General features: G+C 37.9%; 2 protein-coding genes across 3 annotated transcripts; both read right to left on the reverse strand.

Annotated features, from left to right (window-relative positions):
• Positions 1-322: 322 nt before the first annotated feature.
• dhx58 (DEXH (Asp-Glu-X-His) box polypeptide 58) lies at positions 323-4,543 on the reverse strand. Of its 2 annotated transcripts, none has more exons than XM_032586974.1 (12): positions 4,412-4,543; positions 4,121-4,321; positions 3,739-3,943; positions 3,464-3,654; positions 3,263-3,376; positions 2,657-2,789; positions 2,346-2,531; positions 1,995-2,245; positions 1,576-1,887; positions 1,300-1,490; positions 1,108-1,207; positions 323-1,013 (listed from the first exon to the last, which is right to left on the reverse strand). In XM_032586974.1, exons 2-12 carry the CDS (start codon positions 4,295-4,297, stop codon positions 828-830), a joined length of 2,046 nt encoding a protein of 681 aa, XP_032442865.1. In that variant the 5' UTR covers positions 4,298-4,321; positions 4,412-4,543; the 3' UTR covers positions 323-827. The 2 variants fall into 2 exon arrangements, with proteins under 2 accessions (XP_032442865.1, XP_032442866.1); XM_032586975.1 differs by having other exon boundaries at positions 4,121-4,318; positions 4,412-4,526.
• Positions 4,544-7,086: 2,543 nt separating this feature from the next.
• On the reverse strand, positions 7,087-16,531 carry kat2a (K(lysine) acetyltransferase 2A). Its single transcript, XM_032586973.1, has 18 exons — positions 16,263-16,531; positions 15,851-15,974; positions 14,577-14,722; positions 14,399-14,488; positions 14,135-14,316; positions 13,845-14,036; positions 13,547-13,653; positions 13,024-13,128; positions 12,508-12,644; positions 12,147-12,355; positions 11,936-12,062; positions 11,299-11,409; positions 11,068-11,211; positions 10,850-10,964; positions 10,736-10,772; positions 10,562-10,625; positions 9,187-9,271; positions 7,087-8,851 (listed from the first exon to the last, which is right to left on the reverse strand). Exons 1-18 carry the CDS (start codon positions 16,485-16,487, stop codon positions 8,658-8,660), a joined length of 2,394 nt encoding a protein of 797 aa, XP_032442864.1. The 5' UTR covers positions 16,488-16,531; the 3' UTR covers positions 7,087-8,657.
• Between the last annotated feature and the right edge of the window lie 699 nt (positions 16,532-17,230).

The following is a 17,230-nucleotide window of genomic DNA, read 5'->3' on the forward strand; positions in this document are numbered from 1 at the left end:
TTAATTTCAATCTTGTGTGATAAATATTCATTAAAAAAATGAACAAGTTATTTTTCTTCAAACTGAACTGACTACCTTTGTGTATTGTGTCTTAGGAGGTCCTTCACTAAAGGGAGAAGTTCAGGGTCTCTCTTCAGAAAATACTGGAAAGATTGTGATCATTCCTCATTTTTTGTTGTTTGTTGTAGCACATGTTTGGATTAAGAATCATTTCTGCTGCTGAAGGCTCTCTGAATCTCAGTGATCCACCACTCGTAGTTTGGAAACAACTTGGATTAATCGACACTGCCACCTAGTGGAAAATCAAAGAATAGCTTCAAAGGAAATTTAATAAAAAAAATTTATTTCCGCTTTGAATTGGTTTAAAACGTATACATGAGTGATGAAATATAAAGCATTCAAATTCATTCTTTATTGATTCTAAATGTTTCCTCCTACTAAAGTGTCTGAAAGAGAATTCATGTAGAGTCCTGTGTGAATATAATATGTTCAGCAAAGCTTATGCAACACCAAAGATAGTTTTCTGCTTTGACTTTCAATGAAGCTGAGGAAAAGCGTATCATATGTGCAGCACAGGGAAGACCTGGGGCATAAACAAAGCCGTCTCGCTAATTTCAAGCATGATCAATAAGCAATGGGTTTTTAAGCTTCTATCTCACTGGCCCGCCAGCACTAATATGACTTAACATGGAGTGAATTTTTTTTTTAAAGGATGTGCTTATTTTCATGCACCTCCGACAGTACAACAAATTTTTACCATATCCCTCTAAAAATGTAGAGGAAACAGGAAAATGGAGTCAGAAAAACACACTGAGCTTTTCTATGTCTTAACCAAACAAGTCTGGGAAGTGGTCATTGCAGTACTGTTCAAATGTAAACTCCTCGACCATAAAAGGAACATCCTTCCACTTTTTAACTGTGACCCTTCCTTCAGGTGTCTCCAAGGCAAAGTTCTTGATGGCAAGATTTGGAAGTATGGCTACCTTCTTGTATTTCATTTCAAATCCCCAATCCTGTAGATGAAAACAGAAGTAAGCCTCAGAATCCAAAATAACCACCATCAACTGTAATGATGATTTGTATCATTCATCAAAGCGCCATCTGTACCTTGTTGCAGTTGCCATTATTACAGCTGACTGTGCATCCAGGCTCCCAGTCCTCAAAACGTTTCTCTAGCACCACCTTTCCACCCAGTTTGTAGTGATTTCTAAGCGAACATAGGAGCAACATTTAGGACATGAAAGATGTTTCAGTAGGGCTTACTTTGGACAACGTGTCTTTGGGAAGAGGTGAACTCACTTAAAGTCAGGATTTACATTGACATAGTGCGCATTTTCAAGGAGTTTAAAGTCACTCCCAGATGCCACTTGTGCAAAACAGTTTCTGCACAAGATCCTGATGCTAGAAGCAGCATGTCGGTTCTTCTTCTCCGTTTTACGATCTTGTAAAACTTTATTCATAATAATGGTCTGTGTTTGAATTTCATTGGTCTAAAAATTTAGAAGAAAAAAAAAGCAGAAATTGTAAGCAGCAAAGAATAATATAGCAAAAAAGGAACTTTTGTTACATCCTCACCTTTCTGCGGAACTCATGCTCACTCATACTCTGGACCCTAGCGATGGCTTTTCCAGTCAGCTCTTCCAAGTATTCGTTGATGCGCTCTCGGCGGATCTCCCGTCCGCCTTCTTGGGCGACCACTGAATACTGGCTGTCCCTTGCTCGGGCACGTCCACTGGCCTGCTGCTGTGCAATCTCATTCGTAAGGAGTCCATATCGTACCACCAGGTTGCATTCAGGGATGTCCAGGCCTTCCTCAGCCACACTGGTGGAGATCAGGAGGTTCAGTGTACCATTTCGGAAGTTGCGGATTGTGTCTGCTTGCTCATTCTACAAAAAAGCATAAAATATGTAAAAAAAAAAAATAAATACATCTTTGAAAAGTTGCTAAAGAGAGGGACGAGCTTTTTGTTTGATTGAATCCTTCATAGACAAACCTGTGTCATATAAGTGATGCCATTACCAGCCCCTGTAAGGATGGCAGCCTTTATCCCGGCTTTCTGCAATGTCCTTTTCTTCTGGACCCAGTCGAGGAGGCAGTGGGTGCTCCTGCGAGTTCTGGAAAAAAGAATGCCCCGAGACTGGACATCTGGACCAAACTGGCCAAGGAGAGTGCTCTCAAGTTTTGCCATTTTTGGGTTCTCAAAGCGGGAATCTGTAGCAAAATTCTTCAGCTCCACCTGATTCTCTGTATCAAAACAAAAAACATAGCACAGATAGATATGTTTGTATAATGAACACAGAACTTCAATGGAGGCAGAAAAACAAAACAAGCTCAGAATTCCCACCTTGAAAAAGTCCCACCAGGAAGTAATCTGTCCCATCAATGGCCGTAGTGACTTTTGTGTTGTAGAATTCCTCCAAAGAGCGATATGCATCCATCATTCGCAGCGTGTCATTAATGAGTAGAGCGTCATTATACTGTCTCAGATGGAGTGCGCATTGTGCCAAGAGCCTGTTGTCCTCTCTAACTCCTGATCCAAAAAGATACACATGTATTAGTATAATCAATGAAATGCGATGCCCTCTTCAAGGATCAAATTGCTTTTTATCAGTCTAAAAAACAATGAAACAATTAAACTGAAGTCAATACTCTTACCTCGTTGCTCCAGAATCACAACATCTGCCTCATATTCTTGTGTGCCACACTCTCTAAGCCTCACGTCAGAAGGAAGGTTCATGAATCCGTGAATCTGCTGCATCATCCACTTGATATGGTCTCCAAATGGGTCCTTTAAGAAAACAGGTGCAGTGAAAACAGTGTTTTAGGTCAACACAACCAGCTTTTATGTGTGGCGTTGTATTTGATACATTTTAAGGCCCATTTTTCCAACAAATATAAATTTGTGAGCATGGAGTGTGCCTTATGGGGCCCAAAGCCCAGTCCCCATGAAAAGAAGTGCTGATATCAGTTTAGGACCAAGGTGTCCTAAATCTAACCTTGAGCCTAGGGCCAGGATTAGAATATAAATTAATTACAAATGAATGGGAGTCAATGTAGAGTCTTTGTGAAAATAGAAAAACATACTGCCTGTTCATGTGTGTGCGTGTGTGTGTGACATGCCACCCTGGGTGGTGTGGAATATCATCCGTTAAAAGGGCCTTGTGCAGCAGATACTGCACCTCTTTGTGACCTAACTTCCTAAGTTAGCCAAATACTAAATACTGTTTGTCTGTTATATTACATAACACAAAATGTACTTACTGCTGCTCTCTTCTCCACAATGTCAAAGGTCTTTTGGGGCCGGGGCACCTTCTCCTCCAGCTCTGGAGTGTAGTTTTTAGTTGAGACAATAACTGAGTCTAAGTTGGCACAGATCTGAAAAATGGAGAAGAAAAAGAGTAAATTTCAGTAGAAGTTAATGATAATAAAAGAGGTAAAATCCTGAATTTTAGTTCATCTGACCTCCAGCACATGATTCACAGCATCTTCCAGGTCCCTTGCACCTCCTGTCCCAGGTGAGGCAGTGAGACCCAGGATCTGTGGTATCTGTCGTTGTCCTTTCAGCTTTTTCTCCACGTAGCATCTCATTATTTTGTTGTAGACTGACTCCTTGTGGGTGTGATGGCACTCGTCGATTATCAGTAGAGTGATATCTGAGTGCAAACATAAATGGAGCGTGTGGTTAGGTTTCCTCAGCTCCATAAGCACCATGAAGTTTCCTGTTCAGCTTCACAGACCTGAGAGCTCAACGTGTTTTGCCTCCTCCTTGTTGATCAAAGCATTATACAGGATCTGGGCTGTGCAGATGATCACGTCATTGTCCTGCACCACTATCCCGAAGAAATCCTTCTCCTGGCTGTCACCACTGACTTTCATGAGTCTATAACCATTACCCAGATAAGGCTTAAACTCTTTGGTGTAATGTTGGTCCACAAGATGAACCTGTAATTATGAGTGGATTAGAATAGTAAGTAAAGAAATGTGTTTAAATACATACATACATACATACATACATACATACATACATACATACATACATACATACATACATACATACATACATACATACATACATGCATAACTTGTGTTTCTCTTTCTCTCTATTCATTGATTGAGTACCTTGTTGACCAGCACCATCACTTTAGCATTTGCTGTGGTCTCCAAATGCCTTCTGGCTACATAGACAGCAGCTCGGGTTTTTCCACCTCCAGTTGGCAGCCAAATGATAACATTTTCTCCCTTCAGTGCCCTTTCAACCACTTCCTTCTGGTAGGAACGTAGTTCAAACTCTGCCATCCTGTGCTTAGTCTTAGGAAGCTGCTAAATACAGACATTTTACGAGGGGAGCATAAAGGATTTAATTATTCTCATTAATCTATGTTAGGAAGTAAGAGAAGCTTTAAAACTTACCAGTTAGGTGTGACAGAGGACAGTTCTGTGCTTTCTGCTTCTTTGTCTTCTCTACTGTCATTTCACAAGGCAGATGCTGGGGTTTTAAATAGTTTCGGTGTGACGCTTAAACTGGAAAACGAAAGTACAAAACATCTGACCCAATAAGTGTGGCCCTACTGAGGGAGTTTCTGGAAGAGCAACACTCTACAGTCATTATGCAATGACACAAGAAACCCGATCCTAACACAGAGAAGATTTTTTTACAACCTTCATTTGAAATAAAATATTTTCCTCACATGTACCTATGAATTCGATCTACATCTATTTATTTATTATGTTTGTCGGCAGAAGTTCAAATCTATTAAAAATTCTACTTTCTAGTCAGTTCGATGTACCCTAACTGGGCCCCTTTCTTGTTCATACAACAAGAAAACAAAACTTACAGCAAGTTTCTGCTCATATATAAAGTATTCAAGTCTCTGCTTGTTCCTGCAAATTGTTTTTATTTGCTTTAGTTACACTTTTAATCACTTTCTGATTACATTATTGTTCACAATTAAGCTTGAAGTAATATAAAACATCATTAATATAACAAAAAATGTTTCAGTAGCATCAAGTTCAAAGAACAGTCAGAATAAGTATAAACAGCAATAACAAAATAGGAATATTTGGGTACATTTATAAACAAACTGCACTGAGTAAACTGAAATCTTTTTTCTTTTTTTGATTAAATTCACAGACAAATCTGGAACCATGATAAAGAAAAATATACTATATTTACTTAGCACCTAGTAAATATACTTAGTCACAGGTGTCAAACTCCAGTCCTCAAGGGCCGCTGTCCTGCAACTTTTAGATGTGCCTCTGCTGCACCACACCCGAATAGAGTAATTAGATCATTATCAAGGTTCTGGAGAACTGATCTACACAAGGAGATAAATAAGCAATTTCATTCCAGTGTTTTGTACCTGTGGCACAACTAAAAACTGCAGGACACCGGCCCTTGAGGACTGGAGTTTGACACCTGACTTAGACCATAATGTACAAAAATAAATATCTTCCTGAATGCACAATGTTTAGAACAGTTGTTTGATAGAGTAATTACAAGAAAAGCTGTATGGAGAGCCAAATGAGAAAAAAAAGAAGTAAAAAACAAAATCCTAAGCATGTGGAGTAATTCTCGCACAAACTTGATTTAATCCAACCTGGGGTGCTTCAAATGTTTAAAACTGCTAACATATCTGAATGGCCACAACAGTAAGACTTTGCATGCAGACCCTTAACAGCAGTGCATGTTTGTTTTTCCTTTTGGGAAAGTGAAACTTAAAGCCTTGCAACAGAGAAGACACAACTATTTAGTTAGCTGTTGCAGTTTCTGATTTATAAATGCTGAAACATTTGTTTAAACACAAATGACACTAGATCATTTTGTAGTTTCTTTCAAAGTATCCATTGGCACTAGGGCTGGGCGATATGAGGAAAATCTATTATCCCAATATTTTTTGCTATTTTGTGGTTTACAATATAACAAATATATATCACTCATCAACATATACTCGATACATTGCCCAGCCGTAAAAATTTAGAACAAAGTAATTTTGTGTCGAACATTAGCTTATTAGCTTATCACTTTATGTCCAATAATGACGCTTTAATGCCTAGTTAAACCAGAGCTATTTGCAAACTAATCTGTAGGAAAGCAGCTAACTTTTGAAACTCCAGACCCATTAGCAGTGAAGTCAATTTATTCTGCCCAAGTCAAAAAAACAATAAAACTTAATGGCGTCTAATGTATTCTTTTGAAACGTTGGGCAGATATTAATGCCTTTTTAATTAAATGGGCACAATCAAGTACGCAGATACAAAAATGCAGCAGGAAAGGCACATCCATTTATCCTCTAACTTCTCTGAGATTGGGTAGCAGACAGATCCAAGAAGGGAACACAAACATGTCTTCCCAGCTGACTCTGGAGAATCCTATGGTTACAAACCCACAATGGAAATATGCCTCCCAAAATTATCTATATTCCAAGTACTTTTTGTACTTCCTATATCAAAACCACAAACATCAACACATGTAGTGCATACTTGTGAAATAGAAGGAGAAATCTAAGACATCAGCCAGTTTTCACTGCAATTGATGACTCTCCACAAGCTTTGCACATTGACATTTTTCCCTATCAAGCTTTGTAAATTAAATCCAGTCAGAATCCATAGAGATTTTTTGTCAAAACCAAGATGGGGCTTCTCAATCATTTTTTAAGAATTAACCTAGAAATGGTGGAGGTAACTTTCAGCATATATGTGGTATGTGAATCTTTTGGACAGAATCCATATCTTGCAACAATATATGCGAGTTGGGACATAGACACTCTTTCTCCAAAATGACAGGACCAACTTTACAGCAAACCAGACCTCACCCCATCATATTCAATCTCTCACACTTGAGGCATGGACTACAACTTAAAATGGATGATAAAGGCTTTACAGATTCAATAATTGTCACACGATACTAGTGTGACAATTTCTTTCACTATAGTAGAAAGAAAAGATTCCCTTTATGCTTTTTAGAACCAGAATTTCCATAGATGATTAACCTCTTGGATGACCTCCAAGTTAAATCACACAAGTTGATGCTTTTCTTCAGGGTAATTACTGAGTGAGTCAGAGATGGAAATCACCTGAAAACATGATCAAATACTTACATAAAAACTTATTTATTGTCATGAACAGTTTTACAGTAAATGGCATTCAATTCAACAGCCGGAAGCTTCACTCCAACTGAAGCTTTTTTTATTAAGAGATTGAAATGCAGCATAGGTGGATTTAAGGTGAAATTGCGTTATTGAAAACCCTGAATAATGCAGCACTGACATCACTTCAACAAAGCTCTTAAGTCATTCAAGTACAAAATAAAAGATTATCACACACATACAGTGTCAATGAAACATTCAATACGCTGAATCAGTCAGCATTTGACATTTACTTCCCTGAAAAACTAGATGCAGCTCAGGAAGCACTTTGACACTGACCAATAATAAAAAAAATGTTTTATAGGTAAATAGCAAATGTATAAACAGCAAAAACAAGTGGGTTATTTTCTAAAAAAGGAAAAAATGTAAACTGTTATGAATTAACATCTACTTCGGGTTGTGTGCAGTCAATATGGAATTAAACCAAAGTCAAGTCTTCCTGGATCTCTTCTCCCCACTTTGTTTGCATCTTCATCTCAATAATCCAACAAAAAAATGTGTGTTATGTTAAACACAGTACTATTTATAACATGTTTGAGAAAACTGACTACAAAAAAAAACTAGCCGGTGCCACCACCTGCTATTCACCAATACAGGGATTTTTTAAAGCTAATAATGTGACCTTGTAGTGAAGTATCTGGTACAAAACCTTGCTAACAGAATGACGCTTGGAGAGCTTCTTTAATATCATGAAAGTGCGTGATGCTGTGATCACAAAAATGTTTGTTTTCTGGAAACTGCTTAGTTTGGCACAGGAAATATTTAAAACCAATTCCATGCCTGGAAGTGAGGCCAAACATGTCCTTTAACTTCAGAAGAAGATTAATCTGTCTGGAGTAAACAATGCCTTAAAAAGCTGTTTCCCTAAATGATGATAAAACTTATTTCTCTATAATCCAAAAAAAAAAAAAAAGACCACCAGTACTTGAGGGAAAAAAAACAAAACACTTTTTTTCCATGTTATAGCAAACAAAAATCTATTTACATTTTTCAATTAATGACTGATTCAAGTGGACTCAGTATTTTTGAGTGAACTTTCACTCTCTCCAAACAAACCCTCTGAGAAGGGCAATCTTCACGTCTGTGAACTGGCTGGGATGTTCAAGTGTCTTTCAGTAACAGAAGGCAACATGGCTTTAGGTCCCAAAGTCCAGTTTTCTAACATACACTGGCTCCTGTGTCTTGTTTTATGCAACTAAACCATTATTCAATGACAATAAATATGAATCAGTAAATAACACAACAGAAGCAGTTTTAAATCTTGGACCTGTAAAACTTTGGTACACTCAATGAGGCATGAATAATTCACATTATTCTCCCACTGAGTTCTGGGAAATGCCACAAGATGACTTGAAGAAGATGTCAGTTTGACACTGTTAATGCTCAGCTGACTGTGATGCCTTTCTTTTCTTAAGTCCCATAAATCCTTTCCAAATTGTATTGTTTTCATACATTTTTCTTACCCCAGATGTGACGAAAGCTGGCAATATTTTTTTCACATAAGCTATAGTTCATTTCTCTATCAGGCCTCCATCTTTTAATTTGAAGTAGAAGAACTTCTCCAACGTGTTGGCACACTTGCAGTACTCGCTGTCTGGAGGGTTGTACTCGCGACAGTTGCTGATGATTCGCTGAAGATCCGCAATAAAGAGCTTCTTGGTTACATAGTATCTGTTCTTGAGTTTCTCTGCCATGGTCTTCAGGTCTCAATGTAAAAGTAAAGAAAAACACTTAATAGTGCTAAGGAAATCCAGGAATTCCAAAATAAGACACAGCATATATACATTTGCTAATTCTAAGCCAGTCCAGGAAAGTGGATTAAAATATTTTTGAAAAAAATGACTTCAAGATCTATTTACTACATAAAAATAGAATCAAAAGAAATAGTGAAGAATTTATCAAAGAAACCAATAGGATATGCTGTTTTAAATTTGTTTGATGTAGTTTATATTTCATGAAATACCAGGCTTTGGACATTTAAAATAAGAATAAACATATAGATGATGTTAATCTATTAAAAAGAGGTAGATGCTCTCTTACCAATAGGAAAGCGGATGACTTCATAGTAATCAGGAGCTTCAGATTTCTTCACTGGTTCCATGAAAGGCCAAGCATCAGGATGAGTCTAACAAAAAAATAGAATAAAATCAATTTACTACATAGCTTCAAAAAACAGCTTTATAACTCCACACTTTTCTAGACCCAGAATTCCAGACTTTCTCGATGGCTTTAAGAACATTTTGAACCAGTGAAAATAAAACATTTACCCTGAAAATGCTTGTGCTGTAGTCAAAAAATCAACAGCAAAATCAAATTATTCAAAACACAAGGATTTTCACTTTATAAGAATTGCGTAATGTGTAAAAGATTTAATGAAACAAAGTGACAAATTTGACAAACTCTAATTAAATTATATTGAAATATTACTTTACTGTGGCAATCACAAAGCTCCATATGTATGTCAGGCATATTTGTAAAGGGCTGGTTCAGACTTTCCAACTTTAAACCTAGAAAATTCTTTATCTAAGGAAAAATTTGACACTTCCTCTACATTTTTAAATCAGTTATGCAGTGTAATTGCATAAGAAAGGTTCTTTTTTCTTTTCCTTGTGCTTCATCACAGAACACAACAAACTGAAAAAGTTAGGGCACTGCATGTATGAGTGGCACACTATTGGCTACTGTAATGCATTACTGATAATGTGCTAATGCTACCACAAAGCAGCTTTTATGCACTAGCTGTCCTTATTAATTATTCATTGGTTATATGATAAATGATGTGCTTTATTCTAGAAACAAAACCTTTGCAACTTCTCAACCGCTTCTGAAACTGTTGAGAGGTTTCAACTTTCAGGCTGCTGCAAAACACTAAAATTGGCCAACAATGCATTTGACAAAACAAACGGTGGAAATGTTCATTGTGTTGTTATGGTATAAAATTCTGAGGTCTTCTATCCAATCAAAAATGCAGAAAAATGCATTGTCTGCATGTTTTTTAAGTTTCATTTTACAACTCAGAAAACAAAATATTGATGGTGAAACTTTAAATGGAAGCAGTGATATAAGCATAAAGTGCTTTTCCAGTTTGCTGTGAGCAAAGGAGAAAAATTATGCTGCAAGTACTTTGTATCAGTCGTTCTTAGCCGTAATGCATTTATTGAATAGAAAAGAAAATTTAAGATATTTTGAATTCCTGAAAAATGATAAATTCTAGTGTACAGGTTGGTGAACATGTGGTTTAAGGAATATGCTCAGAAAAAGCAAACCTTTGATATTCTATATTTTCTTGTTTAAAACACTGAACCAGTTACAGAAAATGATTCATACAAATTCTATACTTTTTAAGCCAACGTAGAACCATTTTTATTAGTCCCAGTTTGGTCATTTTTGTTTTCTGTTGGCAGGTGATTCTAACCTTTATTTGTGCCAGAAGGTTCTTCAGCATGTTGTAAAGCACATCAGGGTCCTTCACCTCTTTCCTGCAAAAGATCAATGGTTAAACCATAAATGATGCAAAGACTATCTACATGCAAATAAAAGATAAAAAAAATGGGTAAAATAATCAATACAGCCTATAGAAGGTGTTTACCCTTTGTCCTTGCTATTGGGTTTCCAGCCTGTCTCTCCTGAAACGAATACAGATCTTAGTCATATGATGAATAATTTAATTGTACATGTCAGCTTACACTTTAAACACACTCACTTATTCCAGGGATGCTTTCCACTGGGATCTGTCGCACGCCCTCTTTGAAGCAGGTCAGACCTGGGTAAACCTTTCTGATCTGACTCTGTTTTCTCTCAATCAGCTTCTTTATAATCTAGAATGATTAAGCCAAAATTGGATGTAATAAACATATTACAAACACAGATACACTCAAAGCGGGTCTTTTTTGCAATAAAGATATTATCATCCTTACACACCTCCTTCTGTCTTTTAATAATGTGCGAAAGCTCTGTGTAGGGAATCCTTGGGTTTAGCTCACACTCCATCAAGGTTGCTCCCTCATAGTCTTTGATATAGCCCAGGTATCGACCCTTGGGCACTTTGATATCTTTGGAAAAACCCTATATAGAAAAAAAAATAATATTAAGGATAGAAGGAGACATGAATCAACAGAAGCACTGATAATGGACTTGCTGTGCCTCCAGTACCTGCTTTTTGAAGTAGCCAATGGCATACTCATCAGCATAAGTGAGGAAATAAAGGATGTTGTGTTTAATGTGATATTCCTTCAGGTGGTTCATCAGGTGGGTGCCATAGCCCTTTTAAAAAAGTAAACAGATAAGTTGCTATTATTTACCGAGATGTATGACAAACAGATGTCAAATAAAATATCTTGCAGACCTTACCACACTGTACTCATGTAGCGCTTTTACAAACTAAACTTGCCAATTCCTTTAAATCTTAAACATGTTTTCATTTATCTATAATGATATAATCAGTATTCTCATTTTCAATAAACTGTATCAACAGGAGGTTCCTGATGGTTTGTGGGCCATATGGAGCAACCTAGTTTGCTTATGACTTGGGCCAACTCTGTCCAAACACAAACACCAGCAACTCCAACTTTGAATAGACCAAAATGTTTTGTTTTTTTCCTAAAATCAATGTTTTTTACTGATCTTGTTAAAGTCTGAATTTAAATCTGATTGAGATGTTACAACGTGATTGTTAACAGGGATGCATGAAAACTCTCCAATGAGGCTGGAAAAACAAATAAACGACTGAAACTTTTTTGAGCGCCAGAAAAACACAAGCAATGTGGAAGGTAGTCCAGGTCATAGTTACCTTGACTTGTTCGTTGGATGTGACGGCACAGAACACTATCTCTGTGAAGCCCTGAGTGGGGAACATCCTAAAACAGATGCCTCCAATGACGCGGCCATCTTTAATGAGGGCTAAGGTTTTGTGCTTCCTGTGAAAACAGGGATTGTTAGGGAAGGTTTGCCAGAAAAAAAAAAAAGATGACAAAAAATAAAGTAGGAGAACATTCACTTACGGGTCAAACACGAGTCGTGTTATGTACTCTTTGGGCATGCGAGGTAACTGATGGGAAAATACGTTCTGAAGGCCAACAAGCCACATCAGGATCTTCTTGTTGGACTTTTGGGAAAGGGAGTTTCCGATAACGTGGAACTCAATGATGCCCCGTCTCTCTTCTAGTCTGGCTGTCTCGTCACGAGCAGCATTAGGTGTCAGCAGATTAGTCTAGAACCATTAATTATCTGTTAGTATTTTTGGTTTTTTATATACATAAAAACTACAGTGGATTGCAGTCATTTAACATAAAGGGATAAATATTTAGTAGATTACTGTAAATCAAATGATACTAATTGCTGAGCAGGTTTAGTGGGACAGACCTCCGGTCCGAGCATAGCAGCAGGATCAGTGATCGTCATCATGACTTCATTCACCAACTCCATAGGAATGTCCCCCATCACACGGATTCTCTTAGCATCTTCCAGCGTCAATGCCTCTGGAAGTTTGCGTTTGTCCCCTAAAGAGGAAGTGACATTTTTCAGGTTAAAACAACAATTAGGCCTTTTTATATTGTTCATTTTTGTGAAAATATTTTCATATTTTAGGTCAGACTGCTATATTTTATGAAACCAAATACAATTTTGTGCACACCGTCTTTCCAAAAAATAAAGTTGCTATGTGGATTTAACTAACCAAATAACTACAAGGCTAACTGTTTCTAATTTCTCAAACAATCACCTCTAAAGAGAAATCCTGGAAAAGGTGTTAGGCTGTTTAAGACGGGTCAAATCATCGGCATCAAGCAGAGCAAACATCTATCTGCAGTTCATTTTATTAGCTAGGCAGAGTGGAGCTTTTAGCTCAAAGAGTAAACCAAAGGAGAGTCAGTCACTGACCTGTGATGGGCTCTACGCCTCCTGTATCCGTACTGCCCAGAGAGGAGGAGCTGTTCAGACATTTGGACAAAGCAGGAGACCCGGACGCTGAAGCAGGACTGATCACTGCAAACACAAAACCACACAGTTACAAATCCAACTTTGAGAACAGGATAACTCTGCACTTTATCTCTGTTAGACCAAATATATTAAACCTCATATAATTTCCACATAGCTTCTGTTTTTCTAATGTATTCAAACTAATGAATACTCAAAATCAAATTTAACGATAGAGAAATGAGGTAAGGAGTTTAAAGAGGTCTCAAGAGAATTTGAAATAAGCAATTCTTCTAAGTGAAAAAAAATTATCTACAATTGGAGGAGATTTAACAACTTTTAGGATGCACAGGTTTGGCCATGCACACGTTTGGCCAAGCAGAAAACCCCGACATGTCATCGCAGGACCATTAGTGGGTTCTTAAAAATGTGCTTTATTCTTATAATGTCCATTTTAATAAAATAAGCGACTCCAGCACCGCCTCACCTGTCTGATGTCCAATCTGTGTGCTTTCTGAGGCAGGCATGGTGAAGTCAGCCTCCCATATCGGTGAATTTTCCCCGTAGATTTCCTCCTCCAGCATCGATAAGAACCTGGAAACAAGCATCCATGAATAACTCATCTATAAAGGATGATAGAGACTGCAATCTAAATATTCAAGATAAATACAGAGTGATATTTGAAAAATTATAAATGTAAAATTATACAGAAACTCATCAACAACCCTGTTGCATCTATATTCAGAAGCCACATTAAATGGCGGCATCGGAGAAGCTGCGCTTACTTGGGAAAGTGCGTAAGGATAAGTGTGCGTTTCTCTGGCAGCAGTTTGTCCTTCTCCACTCTAAACTTCTCCAAGAGCTGGCGGCGAGTAACGGTAAAGATGGACTTGAGTAAGTTTCGGCCAAACACCTGCGTGGTCTCGTAGCGAGGCAGGCTGTCATTACTTTGCGGGACGTGGCAGTAGCACAACCACCTGGCAGCAATGGAGATCAAAACTTCTGTTAAGCATTGAACCTAACATAGATCAGGAAAATAAACACATGCTTTCTTTTTGTAAACTCCTGCACACACCTGGTGTAGTCCAACTTGTATGCTGTTGCATCGTCTTTCTGGGTGCGCTGACGATACTGCGTCGGTGTCTCAAGCTTCCAGTAATTCAGACATATGAGAAACATCTTTGATAGTTCAAACATGGTCTGTCTCTCCCTTGGCGCAAGGTGGCTGAACTTGTACTGTACAAAATTCAAAACGCCCTGCACAACAAAAAGGAGGACAAAATTAACAAAACAAAAAATGTTCTTGAAACTTTGTTTGTTAGAATAAGCTTTGTATTACCTGCTCGATGTTGGGCTTTTCAAACGGTGGACTTCCCAGGGATCCCTCCACAACAGGCTGACTCATCTGCAGGATGCATTTCCTCAGTAGCTTAAGGGACACAAGGGAATACATTGATCACAAAGCTGTCTACTGTGGCAATTAAAATCATTGCAGCTGAACTGAAGCACTGGCTTACCTTGAAAAGGTAGAAGTACACTTGTTTGGTATCAGTGTCCTCTTCTTTGTGTACAGACATGAAAAGGTTCTCGACATCAACCACCATCCCCAACAGCCTGTTAATCTCATCCTCAGACACATTCTCCAGATGGGACACATGATCAGCTGTGGGACAAAACATCAGTATAAGTATTCAGTCTCATTACCGAATATCTGCTAAGTTCAAGGTGGATAAAAGATCAATGAAAGGGTTTTGTAAGTAGATATTCCTTTTTTTATCTTGAATATAAAATCCATCTCAGCTTGTCCATTTGACACTAGTTTTTAATATGGCTTAAATAATAAATCACTATCTCAGAACAATCCTGGAAGATGACATAATGAAGCAAATGAAATGTAAGTAAAATAGTACCAGGAACAGAGCCATGTGGAACCCCATCCTTAAGATTTATCAAAGACTATTTTAAGTTTCAACTTGCCATGGCAATAATAAATATTATATTAGATTCAAACCAATCCAAGCTGTAACTGATATGTCAGCCCAACCTTTTACTGAATGGTCCTCATTATAAAATCCTACACGTCTAAACTCCATAGTATTATTTTCTTAAATTAAGAACATTTCTAACCTATTTCAAGTTCAATGTGGATTCCACTCCATCCCAACACAAGAACAACTAATTAGGAACTTTGAGGAAGATACCTTGACACGATGTTTGCTATGAAATGGGCATATACAATTACACTGATGTAAATAAAGACTTACTCCTTTTACTAGAATAAAGGTTTTAGATTTAGTTGGTTACAGTTTTATTTGCCCTTACCTGTGATTTACATATTAGAATTTTGAGAATTTTTTTTGTTTACACACAAACACATATACATATACTAAACTTGTGCATCACACCCACATAAATGATGTGTCCATATGAGACATTTCTGGTTATAAAAGGCAAAATAAAAAAAGAAATACAATCATCCAAAAACACTGTCTATATATAGACTGTAAGAATATGTTTTTTGTTTTTTGTGTTTTTTTCCAAGTCCATAAAACTACAGTAGTAATTTGGGATAATCTATGAACACATTGGAGCGATTTAAACTGTGTGGAACCCACTTAAACAGATAATCTCTGCAAAAATAGAAATATAATTTCTTGTGTATGGCTTGGTAGGGACAAAATAGCCAAATCCACATTGCAGGTTGACCAATTATAATTTCAGAAATGTAACTGGTGTTTAAATGCACAGAGCTCTGCATGTTATTCCGAGAAGGGGTCTGGTTAGTTTGTACCCAGTGCATGTCCACAGCTGCGGCAGGGCTCGCTCAGACTGGCTGCTTGCTGCTGCAGATCAATCCGTGTAGCTGAAGGGGGGTTTGGGTTTTTCCATCCATTGCACTTGCATGTGTCACTGGCCTGAGAATAAAAACAAAACAAACCACATGGGCGACTTAAATTGCACACCAATTCACGTTTCTGCAAGCCAAAAACTGATATCAATTAAGCTAGCCGAGGAAAAATATCCTTTCACAAGTTTGCGTTTATTTTAAATGCCCATTTCTCTGCCAGAGCAGCTAGCTACAACGCTGTACAGCTACGCCGATAAACTGTGTTAATAGTTCGTTATTATATAGGGTATATTAAATATGATACAATCACATAATTGCTTTGTTGTTGCAAACTTTGGCTAGCCATGTTAGCTACCTTGCACGCGGAGAATACGCCAAGTTTCTCAAGCTTTTTCGCCCGTGGAAAAGCTCGGACTTGGGCTTTCTTTTGGCTCGCACGCTGTTGCTGGCTAAGTCCTGGTCTAACCGGGTCGCTGTTCCCTGTACCGGAGCCTGCTGCTGCAGCACCGGATCCCGCTGAGCCACTCGACTGGGCTTGGAGAAGCCGGGGCTGTAAGGCCTGTGTAGCCGGGTCCGACATATCCACGCTGCGGGTACAGACTCCCTCCGCTGCTGATTAGCTCATACGCTGCCTTTAGGTGCAGTCAGAAAAATGGGTTTTCCATATACAGACCTAAAAGTAACGTTTACCTGGAGATTGTGTTATATTCAAATAATAACGGAATCTCACGCTTAATTTAAAAAAGTAAAATTTTATTTGTAAAAAATAATTTCTCCTATTGTAAAATGAGATTATCATTTGCAGCAACCTACAGGTTTTCAAGTCCTTACCGACCCCTAGAGGGAAAAGAGGGAAACTGCAACACAATTCACCGTTTTGAGCGTGGAAGTGAGTGGGCAGGTGTTAATAACGTGATCGGTTGGCTTTTATTTAAAACAGGAAAGCAAAATTTTCAAACTACTGCAAAAATAAGTCAATCCTGTTTCTTTAAAGTTTGATATTTTAATATGCAAAAACAGAGCATAAATATGCAAAATGTAGCACTTTCGAAATATCTAATGCGAAAAGTAGCCTACGTTTTAACTGTTCTGCATTTCACCACACAGCGCTGGGAGTATTAGGACAATATAAGCTGCTTACTTAGCCTGACTTTTTTCCTGAAACAATCTTTGCTGGGGAAGTTGGTGGCCTTTTTTTCCCAGCCAGCTGACCAGAAGTATGTTGCAAAAAGTGAGGGCGGGGCATCGCGGTATTTCACTAAACAACCAGTGCCAACTCTGGTTATTCCAACACCTTTACAAATTCTATAGCTATAAAGGTGA

This window comes from Xiphophorus hellerii, chromosome 16 (assembly GCF_003331165.1).
Source record: "Xiphophorus hellerii strain 12219 chromosome 16, Xiphophorus_hellerii-4.1, whole genome shotgun sequence".
Lineage (NCBI taxonomy): Eukaryota > Metazoa > Chordata > Actinopteri > Cyprinodontiformes > Poeciliidae > Xiphophorus > Xiphophorus hellerii.

Excerpts from the sequence above, each read along its gene's own strand:
- dhx58 (XM_032586974.1), bottom strand. The coding sequence starts at position 4,297 with ATGGCAGAGTTTGAACTACGTTCCTACCAGAAGGAAGTGGTTGAAAGG. Across the intron at positions 2,532-2,656 it reads TGTGATTCTGGAGCAACGAG|GAGTTAGAGAGGACAACAGG; the intron begins GTAAGAGTATTG and ends TTTTTGGATCAG. Across the intron at positions 1,888-1,994 it reads GCATCACTTATATGACACAG|AATGAGCAAGCAGACACAAT; the intron begins GTTTGTCTATGA and ends GCTTTTTTGTAG.
- kat2a (XM_032586973.1), bottom strand. The coding sequence starts at position 16,487 with ATGTCGGACCCGGCTACACAGGCCTTACAGCCCCGGCTTCTCCAAGCC. Across the intron at positions 14,037-14,134 it reads TACAAGTTGGACTACACCAG|GTGGTTGTGCTACTGCCACG; the intron begins GTGTGTGCAGGA and ends CATTGCTGCCAG. Across the intron at positions 12,063-12,146 it reads ACACGACTCGTGTTTGACCC|GAAGCACAAAACCTTAGCCC; the intron begins GTAAGTGAATGT and ends CTGTTTTCACAG.